The sequence below is a fragment of the Notolabrus celidotus genome, chromosome 3 (genome assembly GCF_009762535.1).
Source record: "Notolabrus celidotus isolate fNotCel1 chromosome 3, fNotCel1.pri, whole genome shotgun sequence".
In the NCBI taxonomy this organism is placed as follows: domain Eukaryota; kingdom Metazoa; phylum Chordata; class Actinopteri; order Labriformes; family Labridae; genus Notolabrus; species Notolabrus celidotus.
The window spans coordinates 27,237,916-27,260,538 of NC_048274.1; the positions used below are offsets into that span (position 1 = coordinate 27,237,916).

Below are 22,623 nucleotides of genomic sequence, written 5' to 3' on the forward strand. Positions count from 1 at the left end.
AAGCTGCTGTGATGCTGTATTAGGGTGTAATTGAGTGTATTACTGCCTGGGCCCTGCTCTGCTAACCCCCTCTAATCCTTCTAGCTGGCTATCAGGAAATACACAGTTAATAAAGCTTTACTTGCATGGGAATACATATCTATTTGAATGTGTGTGCGTGTTAACTTATGGCTGCCGCTGTGTATTTCAGGCACAAACGCAACTGCCTTCGATCAGCTGGTCCTGACTCTGGCCTGGGACCGCGTTGACATTGCCAAGAATCATGTGTTTGTGTACGGACAGCAGCTCCTGGTACGTCTCCGTGTTTATTTGTGTGTCTTTTTGTGTGTTTGTGTGTGAGCTGCGGCCTCTAGTCTTGTTTGCTCTGCCCAGTATTAGCTCGGAACCTTTGGACTTGCCTACAATGACCCCAGAATCTCCCCTAACCACAATCTGAAGTTTGTGGAGCCTAGGGGATCGGACTCAGGCTGGCTGCCATGAGCTGCATGTCTTCACTGTAACATGAACCCTATGACAGTTGTCTTCATAAGCTGCCCTCATCGCTCATGTTTATTTTTAAACCGGGGGAATCCTGACTGGTGCTCGAATGAGGGGATAGCTTATTTGTTTATTTGTCCTTTTTGTATTTTTGTAATTTGGCCCATTTTGGTCCTCTGCCTCTTTGTGTTTGTTTTATAAACACTACACTGAATTGCCATGAAAATATACTTCATATCAGCGTGTTTACCCTTGTTTGTGTTTTTAGGTGAGCTCTCTGGAGCAGGCGATGCTGGATGCACTCGTGATGGACAGGGTAGATTTTGTCAAGTTGCTCATTGAAAACGGCGTAAGCATGCACCGCTTTCTGACAATCAGCCGACTGGAGGAGCTTTACAACACGGTAATGTTATGCAACGTGCACTAACTGAATTCAATACAAAGACTGTCAAATTGAAGTAATTGTGTTTTAGCTATTTTTGTTCATTTGTTTCAGAAACAACCCAACAGCAACCCAACTCTTCTGCACCTGGTTCGGGATGTCAAGCAGGTAGAAGAGGATCTGTTTAAGTTATTTTTATTAAAGTTCACTGAGTCTGATCAATCTTAACTCAAGTGTTTCTGTTCCCTCTCATAGAGTCATCTGTCTCCAAACTATAAGATCACCTTGATTGATGTGGGCCTGGTTATTGAGTACCTGATGGGTGGGACTTACAGGTGCAACTACACCAGGAAACGTTTCAGGATAATTTATAACAATCTCCATGGCAGCAATAGGGTGAGTTCCTATCATTGTCTGATCATGTCCAAAATGCATCGGGAAGCGTTGTTTTGAACTTATGTCTGGGCCTTAACTTTCTAAATTATGATGCAATGCACTAAGGCTACGTTCACACTGCAAGGCTTAATGCTCAAATCAGATTTTTTTGCTCAGATCTGATTTTTTGTTTGCCTGTTCACATTACCATCTATAATGTGACCTGTATCTGATTCCAGTGTGAACTGTTTGCGGCTCCGAACTGCCCCGTAAGCCCAAAAGAACAGTAACAATGACGTCACATGCAGCTGTTTCACAAACGTAAACATGGAGGAAGTCAGCATTTTCGCCTTTGTTACAAAGTTTTTGTGCAGTGGGCGCCGGAGAATGAATGACCAGGTGTGGAGGAGGTCAAGTATGAAGAAAAAGAGAACCAAATTGCTTGTTTTGGCTTTTTGTGGAGCTGTGGCGACAAATACGATTGAAAGGTCTATGTGGATGCGGACACGGAGTCAGGAGTGGTGGGTCTGTGACGTTAATAGTTTCACAGAGACAGAGTTTATTCAAAACTTCCGGATGTCGAGGGCAACTTTCAATTACATCTGTCAGCGGATCTCCCCAAAACTCTGGCAGGACACTCAATTTAGGCGCTCCATCGTGCTATCCTCCATTTTTGCTAGGCTACCGCCGCGCAGAGTTGTGACGTGTGTGGCTATAAAGTGACATGTAAGTATCAAACAAGCATCAAATTCGCCTTGTCCGTTCACACTGAGGTCGCACTGAAGAAAAATCCGATCCGCATCTGATTCAGGACCACATATGTAAGTGGTCTAAATCTGATTTGAAAAAATCTGATTTGGGCCAGATTTGAGTGTTCACACTTACCTGGTCACTTGACTCCAAAAAAATCGGATTTGGGCCACTTTTGCCTTCAGTGTGATCATAGCCTAAGACTCTAGCATGCTTTGAGGATGTGTTCAAAGAAACTCCCCACAGTAACATTTGATGCATGATGTCGGCTCTTGCTGAAAATATTGCGAGATTTAATAAAAATCAGACTGTTTTCCTATTTTCGCAGAGGTCAGGGCGCAAACAGCAGGTCCTGGTTGTCATTTGAGGAAAAGTCACGAGGCTTTCAGCATGCAGGCGGACAAGAAGGAGAAGACGAGGCACAACCACTTCATCAAAACAGCACAGCCGTACAAACCCAAGGTAAAGTCCCCCCAGTTCAATCAAAAGAACAAGGCTGCATAGAAAAAATGACCTTAAGGATCTCTCTACTTTTAGGAGCCTGTGTTAAATTAAAAAGCTAAGTCTGTTCCCTCTTCTCTCAGCTCGAATCTACCCAGGAGCAGAACAAGAAGAGAAGCAAAGAAGAGATCGTAGACATAGACGACCCAGAGACCAGGCGGTTCCCTACCCCTTCAATGAGCTGCTGGTGTGGGCTGTGCTGATGAAGAGGCAGAAAATGTCGCTCTTCTTCTGGCAGCACGGTGAGGAGAACATGGCCAAGGCTCTGGTGGCCTGTAAGCTCTACCGATCCATGGGCTACGAGGCTAAGAAAAGCGATGTTGTGGACGACACCTCAGAGGAACTCAAGGAATACTCAAAGTGAGATATCTCTTCACCTCTCTTATCTCTTTATTCAAGTACAGATGTGACCCAAATCATTCCTGTTGTTATTTCAGTGAGTTTGGGACGTTAGCGGTGGACCTGCTGGAGCAGTCGTTCAGGCAGGATGAGACCATGGCCATGAAGCTGCTGACCTACGAGCTGAAGAACTGGAGCAATTCCACCTGTTTGAAGCTGGCCGTTTCCTCACACCTGCGGCCGTTTGTGGCTCACACCTGCACCCAGATGCTGCTGTCAGACATGTGGATGGGACGGCTAAACATGCGCAAGAACTCCTGGTACAAGGTTCATGTTCCATTTAGATTTTATTTTTGGTAACAAACAACACCTGGGGGGGATACAAATGCTGTAATCATTGCTGACAAGTGGCTGCTGGAGTTCAACAGTGACGAGAATAGGTCTAAGTACTCCTTGACACAAAAATTTAACCATTCTGTGATGGTTTAATATTTCTATACAAGTTCTACATGATGTTCACTTTTATAAATGTATTTAGCTAAATTTAAACTTTGTTTGAAATAACAGTAAGAGAAGTCATTGTCACAGAAGCGAGTTCACAACTATTGATCCAAATAAATAACCTTGGTCAACAATTAGCCGCTCACATTTAAAATAAATGATAAACTAATTTTTATGTGTGCTCAGCTCTTTAAAGAATGTGGCTTAATAAACGTAAATCAGTTTTTTCTACTCAAACCAGAAGGTGAATGAAATGTTTGGGCTTTGCGACCCGGCTCCGGGTCAGACCTGAAGTAGCCAGTGAGACACATGAGATACAGGGGGTTGCATAATTCACAGGCCTTTCTTAATTAATTTAGCAACATCCACCCATATGAGTGTGTTATTTGCCTTTAGGTGCTTCTGAGTATCTTGGTGCCTCCTGCCATCCTTCTTTTGGAGTACAAATCGAAGGCTGAGATGGCTCACATCCCTCAGAGTCAGGACGACCACCAGATGACCATGGAGGACAGTGAGAACAATTTCCAGAACATCGCTGAAGACATCCAAATGGTTAGATTCCCTGAGTCTGTCTGGTTTGATTACCACTGCTTAAGACTGTCGAATCAATTGTTTCTTGTAATCACATTTAATTGCTAAATTTCAAAAGTTAATTGCAGTTAATGGCATTTATAATTGCATGTTCAAATTTCCATTCTTTTGCATGTCGAAACAAGTATTTCAGGTCTAAGGGTAATGTAATGCGGTTGTGGGGTAACAACAGTATGATTAGCTGTACGTGGTTGAGTTTTTGGTACCACCTGCATCCCGAAACCACCCAACACCAGAAAAAGAAAAAGTAATAAATAAAGGGCAGACAGGGAAAAAATATCGGGTATTTCTGAATGTATCACATCATAGAAAATGTCTAGGTACAATCGCCACAATACAATTCAGCATCAGATAGTCCAAATTTTAGTTGATGTTTAAGTATAACAGAGTCATGAACAAGATATTCACGCAAAAAGTTTGCAGATAAAAACGGATTCTTTCTTTGTGTGTTTTCTTTGAGTCATTTATTTGCTGGTTTTCTTCCCCTCACATTTTCCTCTCTACTCTCCCTCTCCGTCTCTCCACATCTTGGCCTTGCTGTTATCTAATTTGGGCCTTTTTAACCTCTCCGCAGGATGTGTTCAAGGAGGCCAGATCCCACGACCAAGTGGAGGCAAAGAATGACATGGAGACACACATTCGCTCCAGGAAGCTGCCCTTAACCAGGAAAATTTATGCCTTCTACCACGCTCCCATTGTCAAGTTCTGGTCCAACACGGTATGGAGAAAGTCAAATATACACACTCAAACAGATTCAGTTATCTGCTTGTGTACCCAGCTGCCTATTTTAAGGAAGTGTATCTGAATAGCATTTAAAAAGAGGATTATGTTGAACAAAGCTTAAAGCTTAACGCGGTTACAAGAGGAAGAAAAACCTTTAAAAAGGGACATTTCTGCTTCTCTTTAATACATTCAAAATGACAGTGAACACAAATAAATGACTCCTGTTCAATCCTGGTGTGTGACATTTCCATCACAAACACACAGAATGGGAAGGGAGCACTCTTCGTTGAACTTTTCTCCTTTGGCTCTTTGATATTTGGGACAGTTTGGTCAATAAGAATATTCAAGATCAGGCCATTGCTCATGATCAACAAGACAGCTTTGCTTAATTGCTGAATTTCCACTTATGTGGTCTTGGGCAGACCCACCACCCTCTGACTGACTGTGATTGATTGATTGTCCACAATACCACAAATAGTGGAGGAGGACAAAGTGCAGCCTCATCTTATCAGACAGCGGCGAAACACTAAGAATAGAAACACAGCTCCCTCGCTCTGTGTGTTTAAGCACTGAATGAGTGGACTGATGCTTCCACAGCACCATCCACAGGAACGCTCAGGGACAAATGAAAGGTTGTACTTTGGCTCTGCTCCTTTAAAACCCACTAGAAGTGTTCACAAGTGGGGGCAAATAAAAGAACATGTTCTTCACACTTCAGCTTCAGTGTCACACTGGTCAGCTCTACTTTCAAATCTCAACTATAGCAGAGTCAGTGGTGTTGTACTGTTACATTTGCCATCATTCACAGGATTTTCACTCTTCTTGTCTCACTTGTGCTCATGTTTATTTATAAACACAAGCCCAAGGCTGGTTCTCAGGAGCCTGGGAGCCATCATTGATGACTTAGTACGCAGGCACAGGGCTGTTTTACAGGCTGCTCAAGACTTAGAGAAGCTGATACCATCACTGAAACCACCGCTCTATGTAGCACAGCCTGTGCTGCAGCTTATCTACATCTGCTTTACCTGTTTCCAACCTGGTTTCAACACAACAATGCCGCCCTCATCACTGACTTCCCCATCAGATGGGACAGCTAACGGCTGATTTTCCTAAAGTTCACGCTGCACATTACAAGGTTCAGCAATTTTTCAAACTGTCTAATTCAAGAAAGTGGATGTGTGTGTGTGTGCCTGTGCTCGTGTAACTTAACCGCATTTCAAACTTTCCCACAGTCTGCAGTATGGCTGACCCGTGCTTAAAACAGAAATGAGCCCTGTTGTACGGACTTATCCAGATGGGAGCTCAAGTACCACTGGAGGCATCACGTTGCCATGTGCTTTTTTCTATATAGGACAAAATAAAAACATGAGGGTTTTTATGTAAACAAAGACACTCTAGGCTGCAGTCGTGCTCGAGGTTCTACTAAGGCACCACTTTGAGTTTAATGCTAACATGCTATCTTTAAGGAGACAAACTGTTTTCCTTTTTAATCAACTTAGTTTAACATTTGATCCTCAAATGATCACGAAACACGGTAGAACCATAGACTGTATGACGTCACCCATCTGTTTCTGAAGCACTGTTTTGAGGACCATTGTCAGCAGCAGCCATATTGCTGCTGTCGAGCGATTGTGATGTAAAGAGGCGGGCTTTGAGCCTCCTAGCCAACAGCTACAGTGTTCCCGCAGTCAGCTGTGCCTCTCATTGGAAGACTCGTAATCTAAATATCTTTGAAATTGCTGCGTTAGAAAAAAATTCACCCCCCGTACAGTGTGTGACGATCGAGAAATTAGCTATCCAGACTACACTCGCTTTTTCTACCAGGCTGTAAACATGTTTATTTCTGCTGTAAAGATCGTCGTTTTTGAATTGGTGTGTATGTGGTGTGTAAATTCACCACTCCCAATAGAGGATGAATTTTCTTTTCTCTCACACAGCCCTTACCCTCTGAGCAAACCACCAGCTGAACCCAGCTGCCTCAGAGGCCTCGGTCAGTATGGTGGAGTACTTGCTCCAGACTCAAGTGCCATTATATGGTTCGGCCCCCTCAGACGGCCTCAACTGACCTCATCTCAAAATAGAGACAGCCCCTCTCTGGGACTGTCTGAATCTAGAGGCTTGTTGTCAACATGGTGTCTATCTAGGTCAAATATGTCTCTTCTGAAAAGTATATGTTGACATTGCTTACAGGGTTCTTATTGATGTTAGTTGTTAACAACTCTTCTTATTGTATCTCATCAGCTCTTCTACTTGGGTTTCTTGATGTCCTACTCGTATGTGGTCCTGGTGAAAATGCCTGTATGGCCTTCTCCTCAAGAGTGGGTGGTCATCCTCTACATATTCACCTCTGCTATAGAGAAAATCAGAGAGGTGTGTGAAATAACAGTGTTCAACTATTAAAGAGGCCTCTCAATCAACCAATCAGCTCGACATTATTTCACATTTCTCTCCTCCATCTTTTTTTTTCAGATGTTCATGTCTGAGGCAGGCAAAATAAGCCAGAAGATAAAGGTGTGGTTCAGTGACTATTTCAATGTGTCAGACTTTCTGGCCATAGTGACTTTCTTTATTGGCTTTGGCCTGAGGTTGGGTGGAGGTGACACCTTTGTCCCAGGGAGGACGGTCTACTGTCTCAATATAATTTTTTGGTACGTGCGACTCATGGATATCCTCGCTGTCAACCAGCAAGCTGGACCATACGTCATGATGATCGCTAAAATGGTGAGTCCTCATGAGAGCCATACCACTGCTTAATTTAAAGCAATCAGAAGTTTTACCATCCAAGTGCTCTAAGATATACATTTCTCTGCATGCACTGAAAAATGTAGAACTTTTAGACTGTGTTGTTTCGAGAGTCTAAACAAACTGAGGAAGTTGTTGCTATTCATAAACTGCAAATTTAAATGTTAATGTTTAAATGTATCACTTCAAACATTCACAACAGCATTAATCATCAGCATGATGTTACCAGGTATTGTAACCTTGAGTATCACCCTGAGCATTGCCAGCAGAACTTATTATTTTGTGTGTAACTGTGCTTCATATATTTGTTTAGTATTTATTAACCTTTCGCTGATAGCCTGCCCTCTAGTATGAGATGAAACCACGTTACAATAATGTAAAGGATGTGTTTGTTTTATTTTCTGATACCCAAATACATATTTGCTTTCTTGCAGAATTGCACTTAATATGAAGCTGGACCCAACAAAATATAAGCTTAGCTTACTTTGGGGATAAAAATTACTAGAAGCAGGGAGAACTGCAAACCTGGCTTTGCCACAAGCAAAAGATTTCTGTGTATTGACACCTGTGAGTTTTGCTAAATTAGAATGTATTATTTTATTATATTATAAATATTCTTCTTATTATGCTAAATATTATAATCATTATTGTTATTGTCCTTGTTATATAAATGTTATTAATATTTTTATTGTAATTTTTATTATTTATTTTTCAGATATGCTCACAAACAAAAGTGCAAAATTATTATTTTAATGTTTCTTAATTGAGTTACATGGGACAATAGCTTGTCCTGGTACTCTCCTCGAGTCTTCAGTATTTTATTTCTCCTTGGATGGATCGGGTTAGCAGTTCCCCTTGTTTACAGTCCTCACGCTGAGCCAAGCTAACCTGCTGCTCTCTCCAGCTTTATATCGAGTATACAAATGTTTGACTGGCTTCAATCTTCTCATCTAGCCTCTGCAACAAAGCAAATAACTGAATATCCCGTAATATCAAAGTCTTCCTTTCACAAAGTCCATTTTCCATTTAATCCACCTTCATAGCTGTTAAGTAGTCATAAATGGTTCAGTATAAACATGGTCTTCCCTGGGGATTTCAGCACAGACATTAAAAAGATTTATAAAGATTCAAAAGGCAGCACGCAAGATAGTTTATCATTGTTTATTCCCCAGAGAAGATGTGTGTTCACTACAGAAACGCTCTAAATATGTCAAATATAACACAAGTTTATTAATAATAACTTGCTGTAATGATAACTTCATTCAGTATGTATGACATCTCTTTCAGGTGGCCAACATGTTTTATATTGTAGTAATAATGGCTATAGTCCTCCTGAGCTATGGCGTGCCCAGGAAAGCCATTCTGTACCCTGAAGAGGAGCCCAGCTGGACACTGGCTAAAGATGTGGTCTTCCAGCCGTACTGGATGATGTATGGGGAAGTGTATGCTTATGAAATCGATGGTAAGGACGATGAGGATGGTAGGGGAGATTACGAGGGTAAGAACAGTTTATTCAAAGCTTCTCACCACAGCATGATAGCTGATTGTCACCCAAAACAATCACTGGAAATCAAAACCCACGATGGCCTAATCATTGCTGCCCCACACAGCCTCGGTCACACAATATGGTTCACACAGAGAAGCAGCCAGCGCAGGTCTGTTTGGGGACAGCAGGGCTTTTTTTTTAGCTTCTCCGCAGCATCAACTGCCTCGACTCGAGTAGAAATGGTCTCGATGAAATGCAACGATTAGGTGATCATTACTTGAGTCAGGTGCATTTGAAGCTTGGGTGGAACAAAGCACCTTGCTGTGCCCCCATTACCTGAGTTGGCGTCCAAAGGTTTCACAAATGTTTAAATTTCATCACATTGTTTATCACTTTGTCCTACAGTTTAAAAGAGGTAAGAGGAGATGTTAATTATTCTGTGTGAGTTGGAGGTTAAGTTATACAGAGGGGGGGGGGGCATCCCCAAAACAAAATAAGAATGTGTGTGTGTTCATTCTCCTCAACAAATCAGAGTTACAATATCTTTAGTCAGACCTCTAGTGTGCCACACAGCATCAACAAGACGACCAGTTTTTCTAAAAGTAAAGGGTTTTTTACTGAGAATGTGTTATACAATAGTAGTTATTAGGTAAGTATGAAAAATATAGGTCAAATAAAAAATGACTGATGTACATATAGACATTTTTTCCAGCAGCTGTAGCCAACAGTGAAGCTGTTTGTGTGCAATTCAGATATATGTAGAATTTAAAAAACAGGCAAATCACTGACATTACAGCACAGTGTTGTCCTTTCTCAGTTTTTTCTAATATGTGTTGAAACAGATGCACTGATCCAGTACTGAAATCAAATGATTTCCAATACTGTCTCAAGTAGCTAGGTATCAGGAAGATTTGATTGATATATCTGCAGTGTTGAATATGTTTACATTCGTATCTTCCTCTTCACAGTTTGTGCCAATAACAGTGACCTAGCAGTGAAGCCCCTGTGTGCAGCCGGAGTGTGGCTGACTCCTCTCCTACAAGCAGTCTACCTCTTTGTACAGTATATTCTAATGGTCAACCTCCTCATCGCTTTCTTTAAGTAAGAGCACTTCACTGTTACATAGAGCTGTGTCAGCAGATTAATGCAGGTTCTCTTCAGAGGCGTCATCACCCACATCCCTCAAATGTCTCTGCTTCATCTCTTACAGTAATGTCTATCTACAAGTGAAGTCCATTTCTAATCTGGTGTGGAAGTACCAGCGCTACCACTTCATTATGGCCTACCATGAGAAGCCTGTTCTCCCACCTCCCTTTATCCTCCTGTGTCACATCTACTCCCTCTTCTGTATGTGCAGAAAAAGGAAGAAGGAGCACACTTACGGACCAAGTACGATCACCCTGCTGTCATTTTCTTACATATTAAAAAAATGAACAAAGAATATTTTTGTCATTAAGGCCAAACATAAAGGATCTGTAATATTAATGCTTTTTGCAACAGAACAAAAATATTCAATATCTTCTTTGTTCTCTTAGAGCTGTTTCTCACAGAGGAAGACCAAAAGAAGCTGCATGATTTTGAGGAGCAGTGTGTGGAGACGTACTTTCATGAAAAAGATGATCAGTTTCACTCGGGGAGTGAGGAGCGCATTCGTCTCACATCAGAAAGGTGAGCGTCTTCTTTTTTTTTTTTTTTTTTTTTTTTTTTTTTTTAAGTTTAAGGTAGATTTATACAACACATTCTGAAATGAGCCCTTTTTTCACAAAAGAAGATGATAAACAAAAATACAACAAAAAAAGAAAACATAACAGTCCATGTCTAGCAGGGAACCAAGGGAGTTACAGTACATCTGTAGATCTTAACCTGAAATCTGTTCTATGTGGGTTAACAAATTCAATCCATCCTTTCCAACATTTATCAAGCATCATTTTTGAGCCTCAGAGTAAGCACTAGTTTTTCCATAACAAAAATGTCATGCATCACATTAAACCAGTCTACTAATGCAGGTGAATCCTGACATAACCACTTTATCATTATGGCTTTTTTGCTGGCCACCAGCATTACTCTAAACATGTAAACTCTGGAAAGCCAAGAAGTTGAGGTGGCATCTTACCCAGCTACAAGACTTGAAAACATAAATAAATCTTGATTTTTAAAACTTGTTCAATGCTACCTCTGATTGACTTCCAGAAATTGATGAGTGACTTTTTAAAGGTCTCTATGTAGAACTGAAGTAGGAAGGGGGGGGGGGCGGTGTATGTATGTATCCAACCAGGGTTAAAATGCACTGCGAGTATCATAAAGGTATAATCTTTATTTATATAGCGCCAAATCACAACAAATGTTATCTCAAGACGCTATTACAAACATAGTAAGTCTAGACCGTACTCTGTTATATTATTAACAAAGACCCAACATCATGACAGGATAAGATCCAGTCCCCTCTTACTGAAAGGACTGCCTTATCTCATCTTAATCCACCATGAGCAGAGCCCCTTCCAGCATTTAGCAAGTTACAGCGGCAAGGACAAACTTCCTTTAACAGGCAGAAACCTCGAGCAGGACCAGACTCGTGTTAGACACACATCTGCCTCGACCAGGTTGGGGTTGGAAAGATTACAAAGCACATTTTTAAAACAGCAGTTAATTCACTTTATCTGTTATCAGCTCTCTGCTGTCTTGGCTCATTACTGCCACCTGGTCAGAATTGTGTGAACCCCTTATCTTCACTCTCATCTTGCATCATCAGGGTGTGCATGTGTCCCATTAGTAGGACGATCAAACAAAACAGGAACAGCCTAAAAGACAACGGCTGTGTAGCTTTAAAAGGGTCATCTCGGGGTCTTATCTCTAAATGCACAGTATATGGCTTAAAAACAGCAAAACATTAATAAGTGAATCAACAAATGAGTAGAGATACCAAATACACATACAGTACAATAACATTACCAGACGGAAACACAAACTGTCTTTGGGCTAACTGAAGTTTGTGTTTGTGTTTTTTTATTCAGGGTTGAGACGATGTGTTTGCAGCTTAGGGAGGTCGGGAACAAGGTCAACTTTATAAAACGCTCTTTGCACACTCTGGACTCCCAGATTGGCCACCTGCAGGACCTCTCAGCTCTGACTGTGGACACTCTGAAGACCCTCACTGCGCAGAGGGCGTCAGAGGCCAGCAAGGTTCACAATCAGATCACGCGGGAGCTCAGTCTCTCTAAGAACGTTGTCCCCAGCATCGCCCCTGTGCCCACAGACACTGGCTCCCACTCTAAATCGTCCGTGATATGCAAACGCAGTGTGGGGGCCTTCTTTGGCTCCTCTTTCCCCCAGGCAGGAGCCAACATTGCAGATTCTCTGTTTGGGTTTGGTGTCGCAGGAGGGGCTGGGACAGACAGTAGTCGGAGAATTGGCCCCAGCCATGGAGCAGGACTGGGGCTGGACCCCAACCTGACCCCAGCATTGAGTCCAGAGAGGAGGGGATTATTTGGGCACCTTTCTGCAGAGGCTGGCTCCTCAAGCAGTGCCGGCCCCAGTGCCTTTGTCCAAAGTGCTGTGGCCATTTCCCCTCCGGAGCTGCGTCTCCGAGGCCACTCTCTTACCCAGAGTAAGCTGACCCGTCCACAAGAGCCGGGCCTCTCCGACTCCCCATCCAGCCTGCCCAACGTGCCCTCCCCCGGGGCCCAGTTCCACATCAGCAGCACCCCCTCCCAGCCCAGTGGCTCCAGCCACCCAGAACTTGCCCTAGCTGGGCTTTTCCAGCAGCCCCTCCAGCCTGACAGCACTACAGTAGAGTTTGGGGCTTTTGTGGGTGAGTATGAGATCGAGGATGAATCTGGTGTTGACAAAAAGATAAAAGAGGAGGATGAAACGTGTGTGTGTGTGTATCCTACTGTTTTCATTGTGTCAAAGACTTCTGGCTCTGCTCGGCCTGCCTGCTTGCCTGCTTACACCGCAAAGCCTGAGTGCACAGAGGGTATAGGAAGCGGGGAGAGGGGGGTGAGTCAGGGCTATGTGAACGAGGCGTTCCTCGATGACGAGGGCAGATCAGTCTGTCTGAGCACACAGAGCACAGACGCTGAAGTCCCATCGGTTCCTGAAGCTGAATCATCAAATAGAGGCCTGCCAGGTAGTGCTCCTGCCCCTGCTGTAGCACCCAGGAGACCCCACAGAGAGAGGAACCAGGGATGGAATAAACCTGGATTACCCGCCTCTCAGGCATCCTGCTATGAGGGTCAAAGTGGGTCAGAAGTCCAGCCTGAAATGAGGAACACAGCAAGAGAGCCAAACACAATGAGAGGTTTGAGTTTCAGTCTAAGTGGAGGGCTGCGTCTGCTGGGTGCTCGGCTGTCAGGGTCCAGATCCGATCAGGATCCATGTAGACCTGCTGGGGCCTTCTCCTTTCACTTTCTCTGTGTCTGTCTGGACCTCTTCTCTAACAGTTTGCTCTTTGTTCCTGGGCTCTTCTGAGGTTTTCAGGTATGATGTGAATGCAGCATGAATGATTGGTTGACCGTTGGATTGATCAGGGATTATTTTGTGAGGTGGAGGTGAGACGATTTGAATTAGAATCATGAGTGTAATTGTAATTTATCGATGTGTTCTGAATGCTGCACAACAACTGGATGTGTTTTCACAACGGGAGTAGTGAACAAATCATTTTCAAATAATTCTTTAATGGTTCTGAAGTTATGTGAAGGAAAACATGAATCATCAGGGGGAAAACAGTGTTTTGTGATTTATTTTAATTTTTTGTTTGTTTAATGTGACAGACTGTAAGGACAGTTTGGGCTAATGTAATGTGGCCTAACAATATTTTTGGTTTCAGGACATAAAGACAGTGTTGACCTCCAGCCTTCACCACCCAGAGAGACCTCCAGTAGACAGGAGAGCCCGGCTACACAGGCCAGAACCCAGGTGTGTGTGTGTGTGTGTGTGTGTGTGTGTGTGTGTGTGTGTGTGTGTGTGTGTGTGTGTGTGTGTGTGTGTGTGTGTGTGTGTGTGTGTGTGTGTGTGTGTGTGTGTGTGTGTGTGTGTGTGTGTGTGCGCGTGTGTGTGTGTGTGTGTTAGTTTAGCATGTTTCTGTTAATATTTGTCTTTATATGGACACGTTTGGGCTTTTGTCTGACCAGAGTACTTTAATGCTCCTCTGTTGCTCCCTTTCCTCGAGTTGGGGATTTGTTTTTCAAAAGATTATTTACTATTTAGTTATAATATTTTATATATAATAATTTATTTGTTTATTTTTTATTTTTATCAAATCGAACTAATTACTATTATTATTATTACTACCATTAATACTATTAATTATTGGTAGTAGTAGTAGTTGTAGTATTATATCTCTTTATTTATATTAACTCAATTTCTTACTTGCCCACTGAACTAGTCCCCATTTTTATTTTTTATTTTTTTATTTATTTATCTGTTATTTAATTCTTTATTTTTGGGTAGCTCTAATATTTTACCCCCACCCCCCCACCCAGAATTGTCTTCACTACCTTCTCCCACCCAGCTTATCTCAAACTACTGTCCTGCGCACACACACACACACACACACACACACACACACACACACACACACACACACACACACACACACACACTCTCTGTAATGTTCACTTGTTGTCTTGTCTTTCACTTTGATTTGTATATTGTGTATGGTATTCTCATGTCTCTCACCCGTCTTGTATCGTTAAGCAACACTTAAATCAAAAAAACCTGAAGATTGCTTTTTTTCCCCAAACATTATGACACTATGCACTGATTGGTTACTGTGACTGATCAGTACCTCACCAAAAATCAGAAGCATGACAATAAAACGCAGCAGGAAACCCTCATGAGGTTGTAACTTAAGACACCTGTACAGTCTTGTAGCAATACTTAATGATCTAGCCTGATGAAATAAACGTTATAAAATTCAAAATGTTGATCCCTCCTGACTTTGTCATTCTCTCTCTTTCTTGCTGCAGCATCAGTCTGAAGCTCACGGTCATATCAGAGCAGTCAACTCCTACGCTGGCTTCACAGAGTTTGACAGGAGCCCAGCTTTTCTGCATCCTGAGTCCAGTAAGCTTACACATTTTGTAAATATTAAAAATAATTAATCTACAAAGGTAAAAGTTTAACTTACTGTTTTGTGTTTCTGCAGCTTTAACAAAGAAGGACAGGAGCAGAGTGTCCGCTGAAGACATCCTCATCCATGAGGACCCCAGAGCTGCAGTCCTGGTGAGAAGTCTTAATCTGCATTTCTATTAGCACAAAGTAAAAACATGGTCTTGTTCAGTTTTAACTATCATTCACTTTATTCATTTTGGTTTCTGTCACTATTTAACAAGTTCTCGTTTCTCCATTAGGAAAGAGTTCAGGTTAAATCAGCCCAAGCCAGTAGCCTGTAAGTGTGTTACACACATACAACAAACACACAACAAACACACAACCTCTTGAATTTATGATGCATCTTTTTTCTCACTTATTATAGACCAGCACATTCTTAATCACAGAACCTGTGTTAATGTGCACCACAGACTCCTGTGTGGATTCACTAACTGACAGGCATGTAATCTGTTTGTTAAACTAATGTCCTCCTGTTGTCTCTCTTCCAGTCGTCCCCCTGGTGAAGACACACTAACTGGTAAGATGTGAAGTTTTGTCTGAACACTTTCATTTGGTTTGACTTGTTCTGTCTTGATCAGCTGGTCCAGCAGCAACGTTATCAAAGTGACATGTGACCTTTTTTCTTTCTTTGCATAAAATGAATGCTTGTGTGTGTGATACAATCAACACTTAGAACTAGGGGTGCAGGTTTAGCTTAGTGGAATAATAGAGCATGTCACCTGTAGGACAGAGGCTGAGTCCCCCGTCCCACCAAGTCCTTTGGCCCTCTTGTTGCATATCATGTCCCTCACCTCTTGTGTTTCACATTACATCAGGACCAGAGAATCAACCCTTCAGCATAATTAGAGATGTCTAAAATCATGTTTGAGTTAATTTAATCAAGTCCAGATAAAAACCAAACTATATAACACCAAACCCAATCTGTAAGAATTTCCTGAAATGCACCCAAACAGACTCCACCCTCTATGTATTCACTCTTTTTTTGCTTCTCCCTCATTCAATCTCTTTTTTTCCTCTTTTTTCTTTTCAATTTGGTTATTATTATTCCTTCTTTTTCACCTCCTTTGGTTTTAGAGTTATTTTACTTATTGACTTATTATAATATATTGCCACATTGCTACTCTTATTGATAGCTAATATTATTATTATTATTTTATTTATTTTCTGTTTTTTTTTCTTCTTTTTTTGTTTTTGTTTTGGGTTCCTTTTTCCCCCTCTCTTCCCTTCTGTTTTCTCTCTCTTCAAAAGTGTATAAATGTGTCCTTCCATGTTTTGTAATGTTTGTACTTGTTAGTATGTCTGTATTGACTACATGTATATACACTAATTGGTGAATACAACTTTTCTTTTTTTATAAATATATAAAAAATAATGATAAAAAAGTAAGCCTGTAGATCTAGAAATAATAAAATAAAAAGATAAAAAATAAACTAATGTTTGAAGATAAATACGTCACCCTCCTCCTCTTCTTCTTCTTCACCTGTGGTTACAGCTGCCGTTTCTCTGTATGCACCACGACACACCCCACTTGGAGCCAGAAAGGATTGTGAGTATCTATACTGGTAGAACAAATACATGATCTAGCTTTCAAATGTAACCCTTTAGTTTTAAACTATTGTAACCTTAGCAAAAGACAGCTGTCCCATCAAGTTTGAGTTGTACTTTATTTTCAAGTATTAAGGAGACATCTACTGGTGGATGCTGGAACTTGAGTGCTTTCTGTTGAATTCATGCATCTGAATGACTTACAGTAAGAGCATGCATATATGTCGTCGACTCCATAATATTTCCTGATAAACATCTTTTGTTCTCTGCAGCCATTGGCTCTCCTTTCAAGCCCATGGAGAGCTACCAGTACTCAGGTGAGATGTGGAAAATAAGCAGTCTTACTGATTTTTGCGTATAATCATTAAAGCTTTCTTGAGGTGACAATGGTCAACATTTCACTTCAGCAGTTATCAACCTGTTGTTATATTTATGTTTATATGTATGTGTCCTTATTCCCTCTATAGCTGTAGAACGCAACAACTTGATGAGGTTGTCCCAGAGTATCCCCTTCACCCCTGTGCCCCCTAGAGGTGAGTGAGGAACACGCTGTGTTCTCAGATATGTCAGCTCAGGTGAAAACACTCCCGGATGTTTTTGAGAAGAGGCGGTAGTAGGTGGTTGGAGAATGAGGAAGTATGGAATTGGATTAGAGATCAGGTTTCTGTGTTGTTGCCTCCCACACCTGCAGTTGTTTGCTCTTTAATTACTCGGGTGTGACACTGAATTTAAGTATAAGTGTTGCTGTCTTCACATTTCAGATGCATCCCCCTGCTGAAGTTGAAATCAGTATTTTGATTTGAGTTTGTTGAAATTACTCTTAATGTCTAATGATGAAAAAGCTAAAGGAGTAAGTGCTTATGGGTAATGAAGTCTGCACAGCTTCTGATCTTACAGCTGTTCATACTCCTCCTAACAGCAATGTTTTAAGATAAAACCAAAAGCTTCAAACAGGAACAGTGCTTCACTCTGCTCTTGGTTAGTTGTTCACTGCAGAATTTATAAGCTCTTGGCAACACACCCTGGAGGAAACTTTGTCTCTCTGCCAGATTCACACCAGGCAGATGGTCAAATAAGTCTAAGCATCTACAGATCAAATATCCAACCCAGAGGCCTTTTATGTTGAATATATCACCTCTCTACTCTGTCTGCTCACATATTTCTCCATTTTTATTAAGTAATGTCAAACATTAATAACTTGTCAGCTAGAGCTTGATAAACCCAGAGTACACCAGTTGTGTTGCTTGAGCATACGATTAAAATAAGGTACAACTCCACAAGATTGCAAAAGGTCAGAATATGTGACATTCAGCCAGAGATATTACACTTGATTCAAGAAACATCAAACTAATGCTGAGTTTATCTGTAACCCTGGAAGCTGCTCCAATGACAGTTTTATTAAAAGTATCACAAGTAACGTTTCATGGTGACGATTTTGGTGTGCGTGCAACCTTTATTTTGCCTTTATCTCTAAACTTCCCATGATGCTTTGTTTTTCCATCAGGGGAGCCTGTGACTGTGTACCGTCTGGAGGAGAGCTCCCCAAACACCATCAACAACAGCATGTCTTCCTGGGCCCAGCGGGGCCTCTGTGCCAAAATAGAGTTTCTGGGCAAGGAGGAGATGGGCGGAGGCCTCAGACGGGCCCTCAAGGTGCTCTGTACCTGGTCAGAGTACGACATCCTGAAACCAGGACATCTGTATATAGTCAAATCTTTCCTTCCTGAGGTGGTCGAGACCTGGCAGAGCATCTACAAGGAGGACACTGTGCTGCACCTTTGTCTCAGGGTACGAGGACAGACACTCCCAGAAATACTCCTCATGTTGTAATCTGTGCCGTACACTCCTCACAGAGAACATCTGACTGTAGAGAAAGTGCAGTCTTTATTCTTCAAAGCTAACTTGTCATGAGAAAAAGTCGGTGTAACTTGCTTAGATGGAAAGTTGTTGAATATCCTCAATAGGCTTTATCCTTTCCTTTAAAGAGTTAGAAGGACAGACACTCCCAGACACACTCCTCATGCCGTAGTCTGTGAGGAATGTGCCGTTACGGAGAACCTCTCTGGCTGTAGAGAAAGTGCAGTCTTTTATTCTTCAAAGCTAACTTGTTATAAGAAAAAGTCGGTGTAACTTGCTTAGATGGAAAGTTGTTGAATATCCTCAAAAGCCTTTTTCTTTTCCTTTAAAGACAAGTGCACCGAAACAAAAACTTAGAGACCTGATCAATAAAAAAACAACAACCTGTAAATCCCCAAAAACAAAAAAGCATTTTGATTCACGTGGTTTAATGTTTTTAATACTAAAACCATTATATCTTATAAATGCCCGCTCTGTTATGATACAAGGATATACACTCAACACATTGTGTCACTGCAGGAAATTCAACAACAGCGAGCTGCTCAGAAGCTGACATTTGCCTTCAACCAAATCAGGCCGAAGACCATTCCTTATTCACCGAGGTAAGAGCACAAACAGGAGGCCGAGCAGAACTCACACACATTTAAAAAAACAAATGTTAACACAACACTTTTACTTTTGCTTTCAATCTTCACAAATTAACCTTTTCTTGGCTCTCCAAAGCTCTCGAATCCCTTTCACACTTTGAATTAGACTTTTTTCATTGCGTGTCATTGAATGCTGCTTCTTTGCCAAGAGGACTGACCCACCTGACAGGTTTGACACATCAAGATGCTTATTATCTAGTGTGATTATTACACAGGTGTGCCCCATCCTGTCACTGTATCTTTATATACCACACCTGTCAGGTAGATGGATTTTACTGGCAAAGAGCTGCGCACAAACTCGTAAACATTTTAAGCACAATACATTTTTTTGTGTACAGAAAAAAAGTGTGTCATGTACTCTGACAATCAAAAATTGGGAACAAAAAGTGTTTTTTATATTTTTAATCAGACATCAGAAATCTTGTTTGGTAAGGCCAGAGACATTTGCTGGGAAACATTTCAAGTAGTCAGTACAACAGGTGATTTGCATATCAACAACCATTCCTTTATCCTATCTCAATGAACGCGTCACTGTGTTGATAAACAGGTTTGAGTCAGTGTTTTCAGACAGCTAGCTGTAGTATCATACTGAGCAGGGAAATGTTGATGTAGATCTCAGGAAACTTTCCATAAAGAACATGTCTAAACTCTGAACTTACTTTTGTAGTGTTATAAATAAAAACTCAACATTTACCCTCCTGTTGTTTTCGTTTCCCAGGAACATTAACTTAACATAATGTTCCTGGGTCAACTTGACCCGGGGCATATTTAGTTTTCAAAAAAAATCCCAATAAACATTATTTTAATCTCTTTACTAACACCATTACTAACCATTTAAATCAATATTTAGTGCAATGGTGTTCTTTAATTCTCACAGATCATGGCTCAATGAGGATAATTCACTCATTTTTTTATGAAAATTCAAGTTAAATCTTTTTTGAATGTACATTGGAGCGACCTAAATATAAATACAGTAGACTTGTATTTTTGTTTATTTTATTTTACTTTTTGAGTTTGTTTCATTTTATTAACAATTTCTTTTTAGATTTTGGAACTTTAAAAACGGGTCAGTTTGACCCGCAACATAACAGGAGGGTTAAAGCACAGAAGAAGAAAAATCTTCCTTTAACAGGCAGAAACCTTGAGCAGAACCAATCCACAACTTAAAAAAAAAAAAAAAAAACATCTGAAACTAACAGTGAAGGTTTGATTTTCTTTGCATCTCTTCCTTACATACAGAACCCTGAAACCTTAATCCTGTATGTGTGTGTGTTGTGTTCAGGTTTCTGGAGGTGTTTCTGCTCTACTGTCACTCTGCCGGACAGTGGTTCGCTATAGAAGAGTGCATCACTGGGGAGTTCAGGAAGTTCAACAACAACAATGGAGATGAGACCGTCCCTACAAACCTCCTTGAGGAAACCATGCTGGCCTTCAGCCACTGGACCTACGAGTATACCCGCGGAGAGCTGCTGGTGCTCGACCTGCAGGGTAAACCACAACCAAATCAGTGTACTCGTTCATAAAAATACAGTGAAGTATATCTAAAGAAGACTGTTTTTACATTAATGAAGCATTAGTCAGTCATGAAGAGGAGCTAAAAAAAAGAGATTAGGCTCACATGAGGATGTGTCCTGTACAGCTATAATAAATAATTGTTCTGAATTTAAAAACTGCGCTCTTAAAAGAGAAACACTGTTGGGTTTCTTAAGTAAATGTCATGATAATGAAGTGCATTTCTTTTAGGGGTCGGAGAGATTCTGACAGATCCATCAGTCATTAAGAGTGGTGAAAAGGGGTAAGTCATTCTGATGTTTGAATAAATTTTTCTTCATGTAGCTCAGTATTGTAAAAGTGAAGGAAATGCCTTATTCTCGTACATTTTCGAATTAATTTGACTTTCTATTCTATTCTAAATTTTACACTGTAGACTAAACAACGCCTAAAAGTATGTCTAATTGAACAGAACTGAGAATATGTGTGATAACTTTCAACAATTAATAATGATCAACATTTCTTAAATAACAACATGGTTAGTTTTGCACTGATTGCTCACACTTTGAGACTCTTCCAGATCCTACGATATGATCTTTGGGCCGGCTAACCTTGGGGATGATGCCATAAGAAACTTCAGATCAAAACATCACTGCAACTCCTGCTGCAGGAAACTCAAACTTCCTGGTGAGAAATATTACACAGCTACTGCTCAGTTAGTTACTCACAGATGTTCAAGGCAGCATGTTGGTCTTTCAATATCCCCTCAAGATGAGTTTTATACCATGTAAATAGTTATTTCGTCCGTAAACGCAATGTTCTAACAGGTTTCTTGATTTGGGGATTAAATTGGAATGCAATGAACCTTTAAATTTAGATTTATTATTGAAATAAATGCCGGACTGCTACACTAGTGTGTTCTGTAACCATGACCTAGAGGTAGGAGACAGCTTCAGAAGAGCAGTGTTTTCTTTAATTTCTTTAGGATAACACTGTTTCACTGTAAGAAATGCAGGAGTGCATGTACAAAATGTTCATGAAGTGTAAATATGATGTGCGCTTTGATTGCTCACTGACATCCAGTGATCCCTGGTTGATGGGACAATTGCACTTTTCAGGAGTTCCAGTTTGGTTAATTTCTCTGTTTGGTAGAGATCCTGTACGAGTGAAACTATTGTTGCCTGCAATGGTGAGGCATATCATTGACAGGCATCTCTTGAAAATTAGACCCCTTGTCTCAGTGAGTTAACCTGTATAATTACAGGTTTAAATAAAAAAATAAAAAAATCTGAACATGCCAACCCGAGGACGTCCCTTAATTTGGAGTCTTCCACATTGTTGGCCGGCAGTTTGTTGCCACCCTTGAAGCAAGTGCTGTTAAGTTCTTTCATTTAGTTTCATCCACTGGTCTGTGGCGACTCTCAGACTAACAAGTTGAGCTTTGCCAGCTGTTAATGCAATTGCCCCTGACATCAGTCCGATTAGCTGCACCTGTATGCTAAGCTCATTCCTGGTAGCTCAAACCATAGACATATAGAGAGTAGACGCTGCATCAACCTCTACTACCTATTGGGGCCGCCATCTTGGTCCGGTCACCTGCTCCACTCCAGTGTAATCTGTTTGGCAGGCGCAATTAAGTGGCATTTAATCAATCATAACTCGCTGAATACTAAACTGATTTTCATGCAGGTTTTTTTTTCTGCAAATGTCATACATGTAGGTATGATACAGGACACATGGTTCGGCATATTTTAATATTCATAGTGGGCTTAACAGTGATAGAATATTCTGATATGTGATATATGTGATGTATGATAGGTATTCAGGCCGCACAGTGCTCTAGCATCTTGAAGTCTCCGCAGATTCAGTTTACGTTTACAGGTAGGATCATGGGTAGGATGACCGGACCAAGATGGCGGCTGTATTTCTTGCGCCCCAGCAGCCAATGCGGCGTCTACTCTTTATATGTCTATGGCTCAAACTGAAAGGACTGCTGCAGGAGGAGGCACGAAAACATTGCGGCAACAGTGTGCCAAAAGGGACAAAATAGCATATGAAAATGTGTGTTCATTTTGTAACTTAAGTCTATTGCAATTCATATTTAG

The 22,623-nt window shown here is 41.1% G+C and overlaps 1 protein-coding gene across 1 annotated transcript in view; it reads left to right on the top strand.

Moving 5' to 3' along the window:
• LOC117810301 (transient receptor potential cation channel subfamily M member 7-like) overlaps window positions 1-22,623 on the top strand; it is a 48,284-nt gene that overhangs the window by 24,445 nt on the left and 1,216 nt on the right. Inside the window, 31 exon segments of the mRNA XM_034680065.1 lie at window positions 191-291; window positions 746-880; window positions 974-1,027; window positions 1,115-1,255; window positions 2,313-2,322; window positions 2,325-2,446; window positions 2,569-2,644; window positions 2,647-2,845; window positions 2,923-3,151; window positions 3,722-3,877; window positions 4,491-4,634; window positions 6,881-7,009; window positions 7,109-7,360; window positions 8,669-8,843; window positions 9,836-9,968; window positions 10,078-10,256; window positions 10,403-10,535; window positions 11,879-12,675; window positions 13,693-13,781; window positions 14,834-14,930; window positions 15,013-15,089; window positions 15,218-15,255; window positions 15,467-15,495; window positions 16,471-16,524; window positions 16,796-16,840; window positions 16,991-17,056; window positions 18,028-18,311; window positions 18,900-18,982; window positions 20,310-20,515; window positions 20,771-20,822; window positions 21,099-21,205. Of these exon segments, the coding sequence (XP_034535956.1) occupies window positions 191-291; window positions 746-880; window positions 974-1,027; window positions 1,115-1,255; window positions 2,313-2,322; window positions 2,325-2,446; window positions 2,569-2,644; window positions 2,647-2,845; window positions 2,923-3,151; window positions 3,722-3,877; window positions 4,491-4,634; window positions 6,881-7,009; window positions 7,109-7,360; window positions 8,669-8,843; window positions 9,836-9,968; window positions 10,078-10,256; window positions 10,403-10,535; window positions 11,879-12,675; window positions 13,693-13,781; window positions 14,834-14,930; window positions 15,013-15,089; window positions 15,218-15,255; window positions 15,467-15,495; window positions 16,471-16,524; window positions 16,796-16,840; window positions 16,991-17,056; window positions 18,028-18,311; window positions 18,900-18,982; window positions 20,310-20,515; window positions 20,771-20,822; window positions 21,099-21,205 (4,392 nt within the window).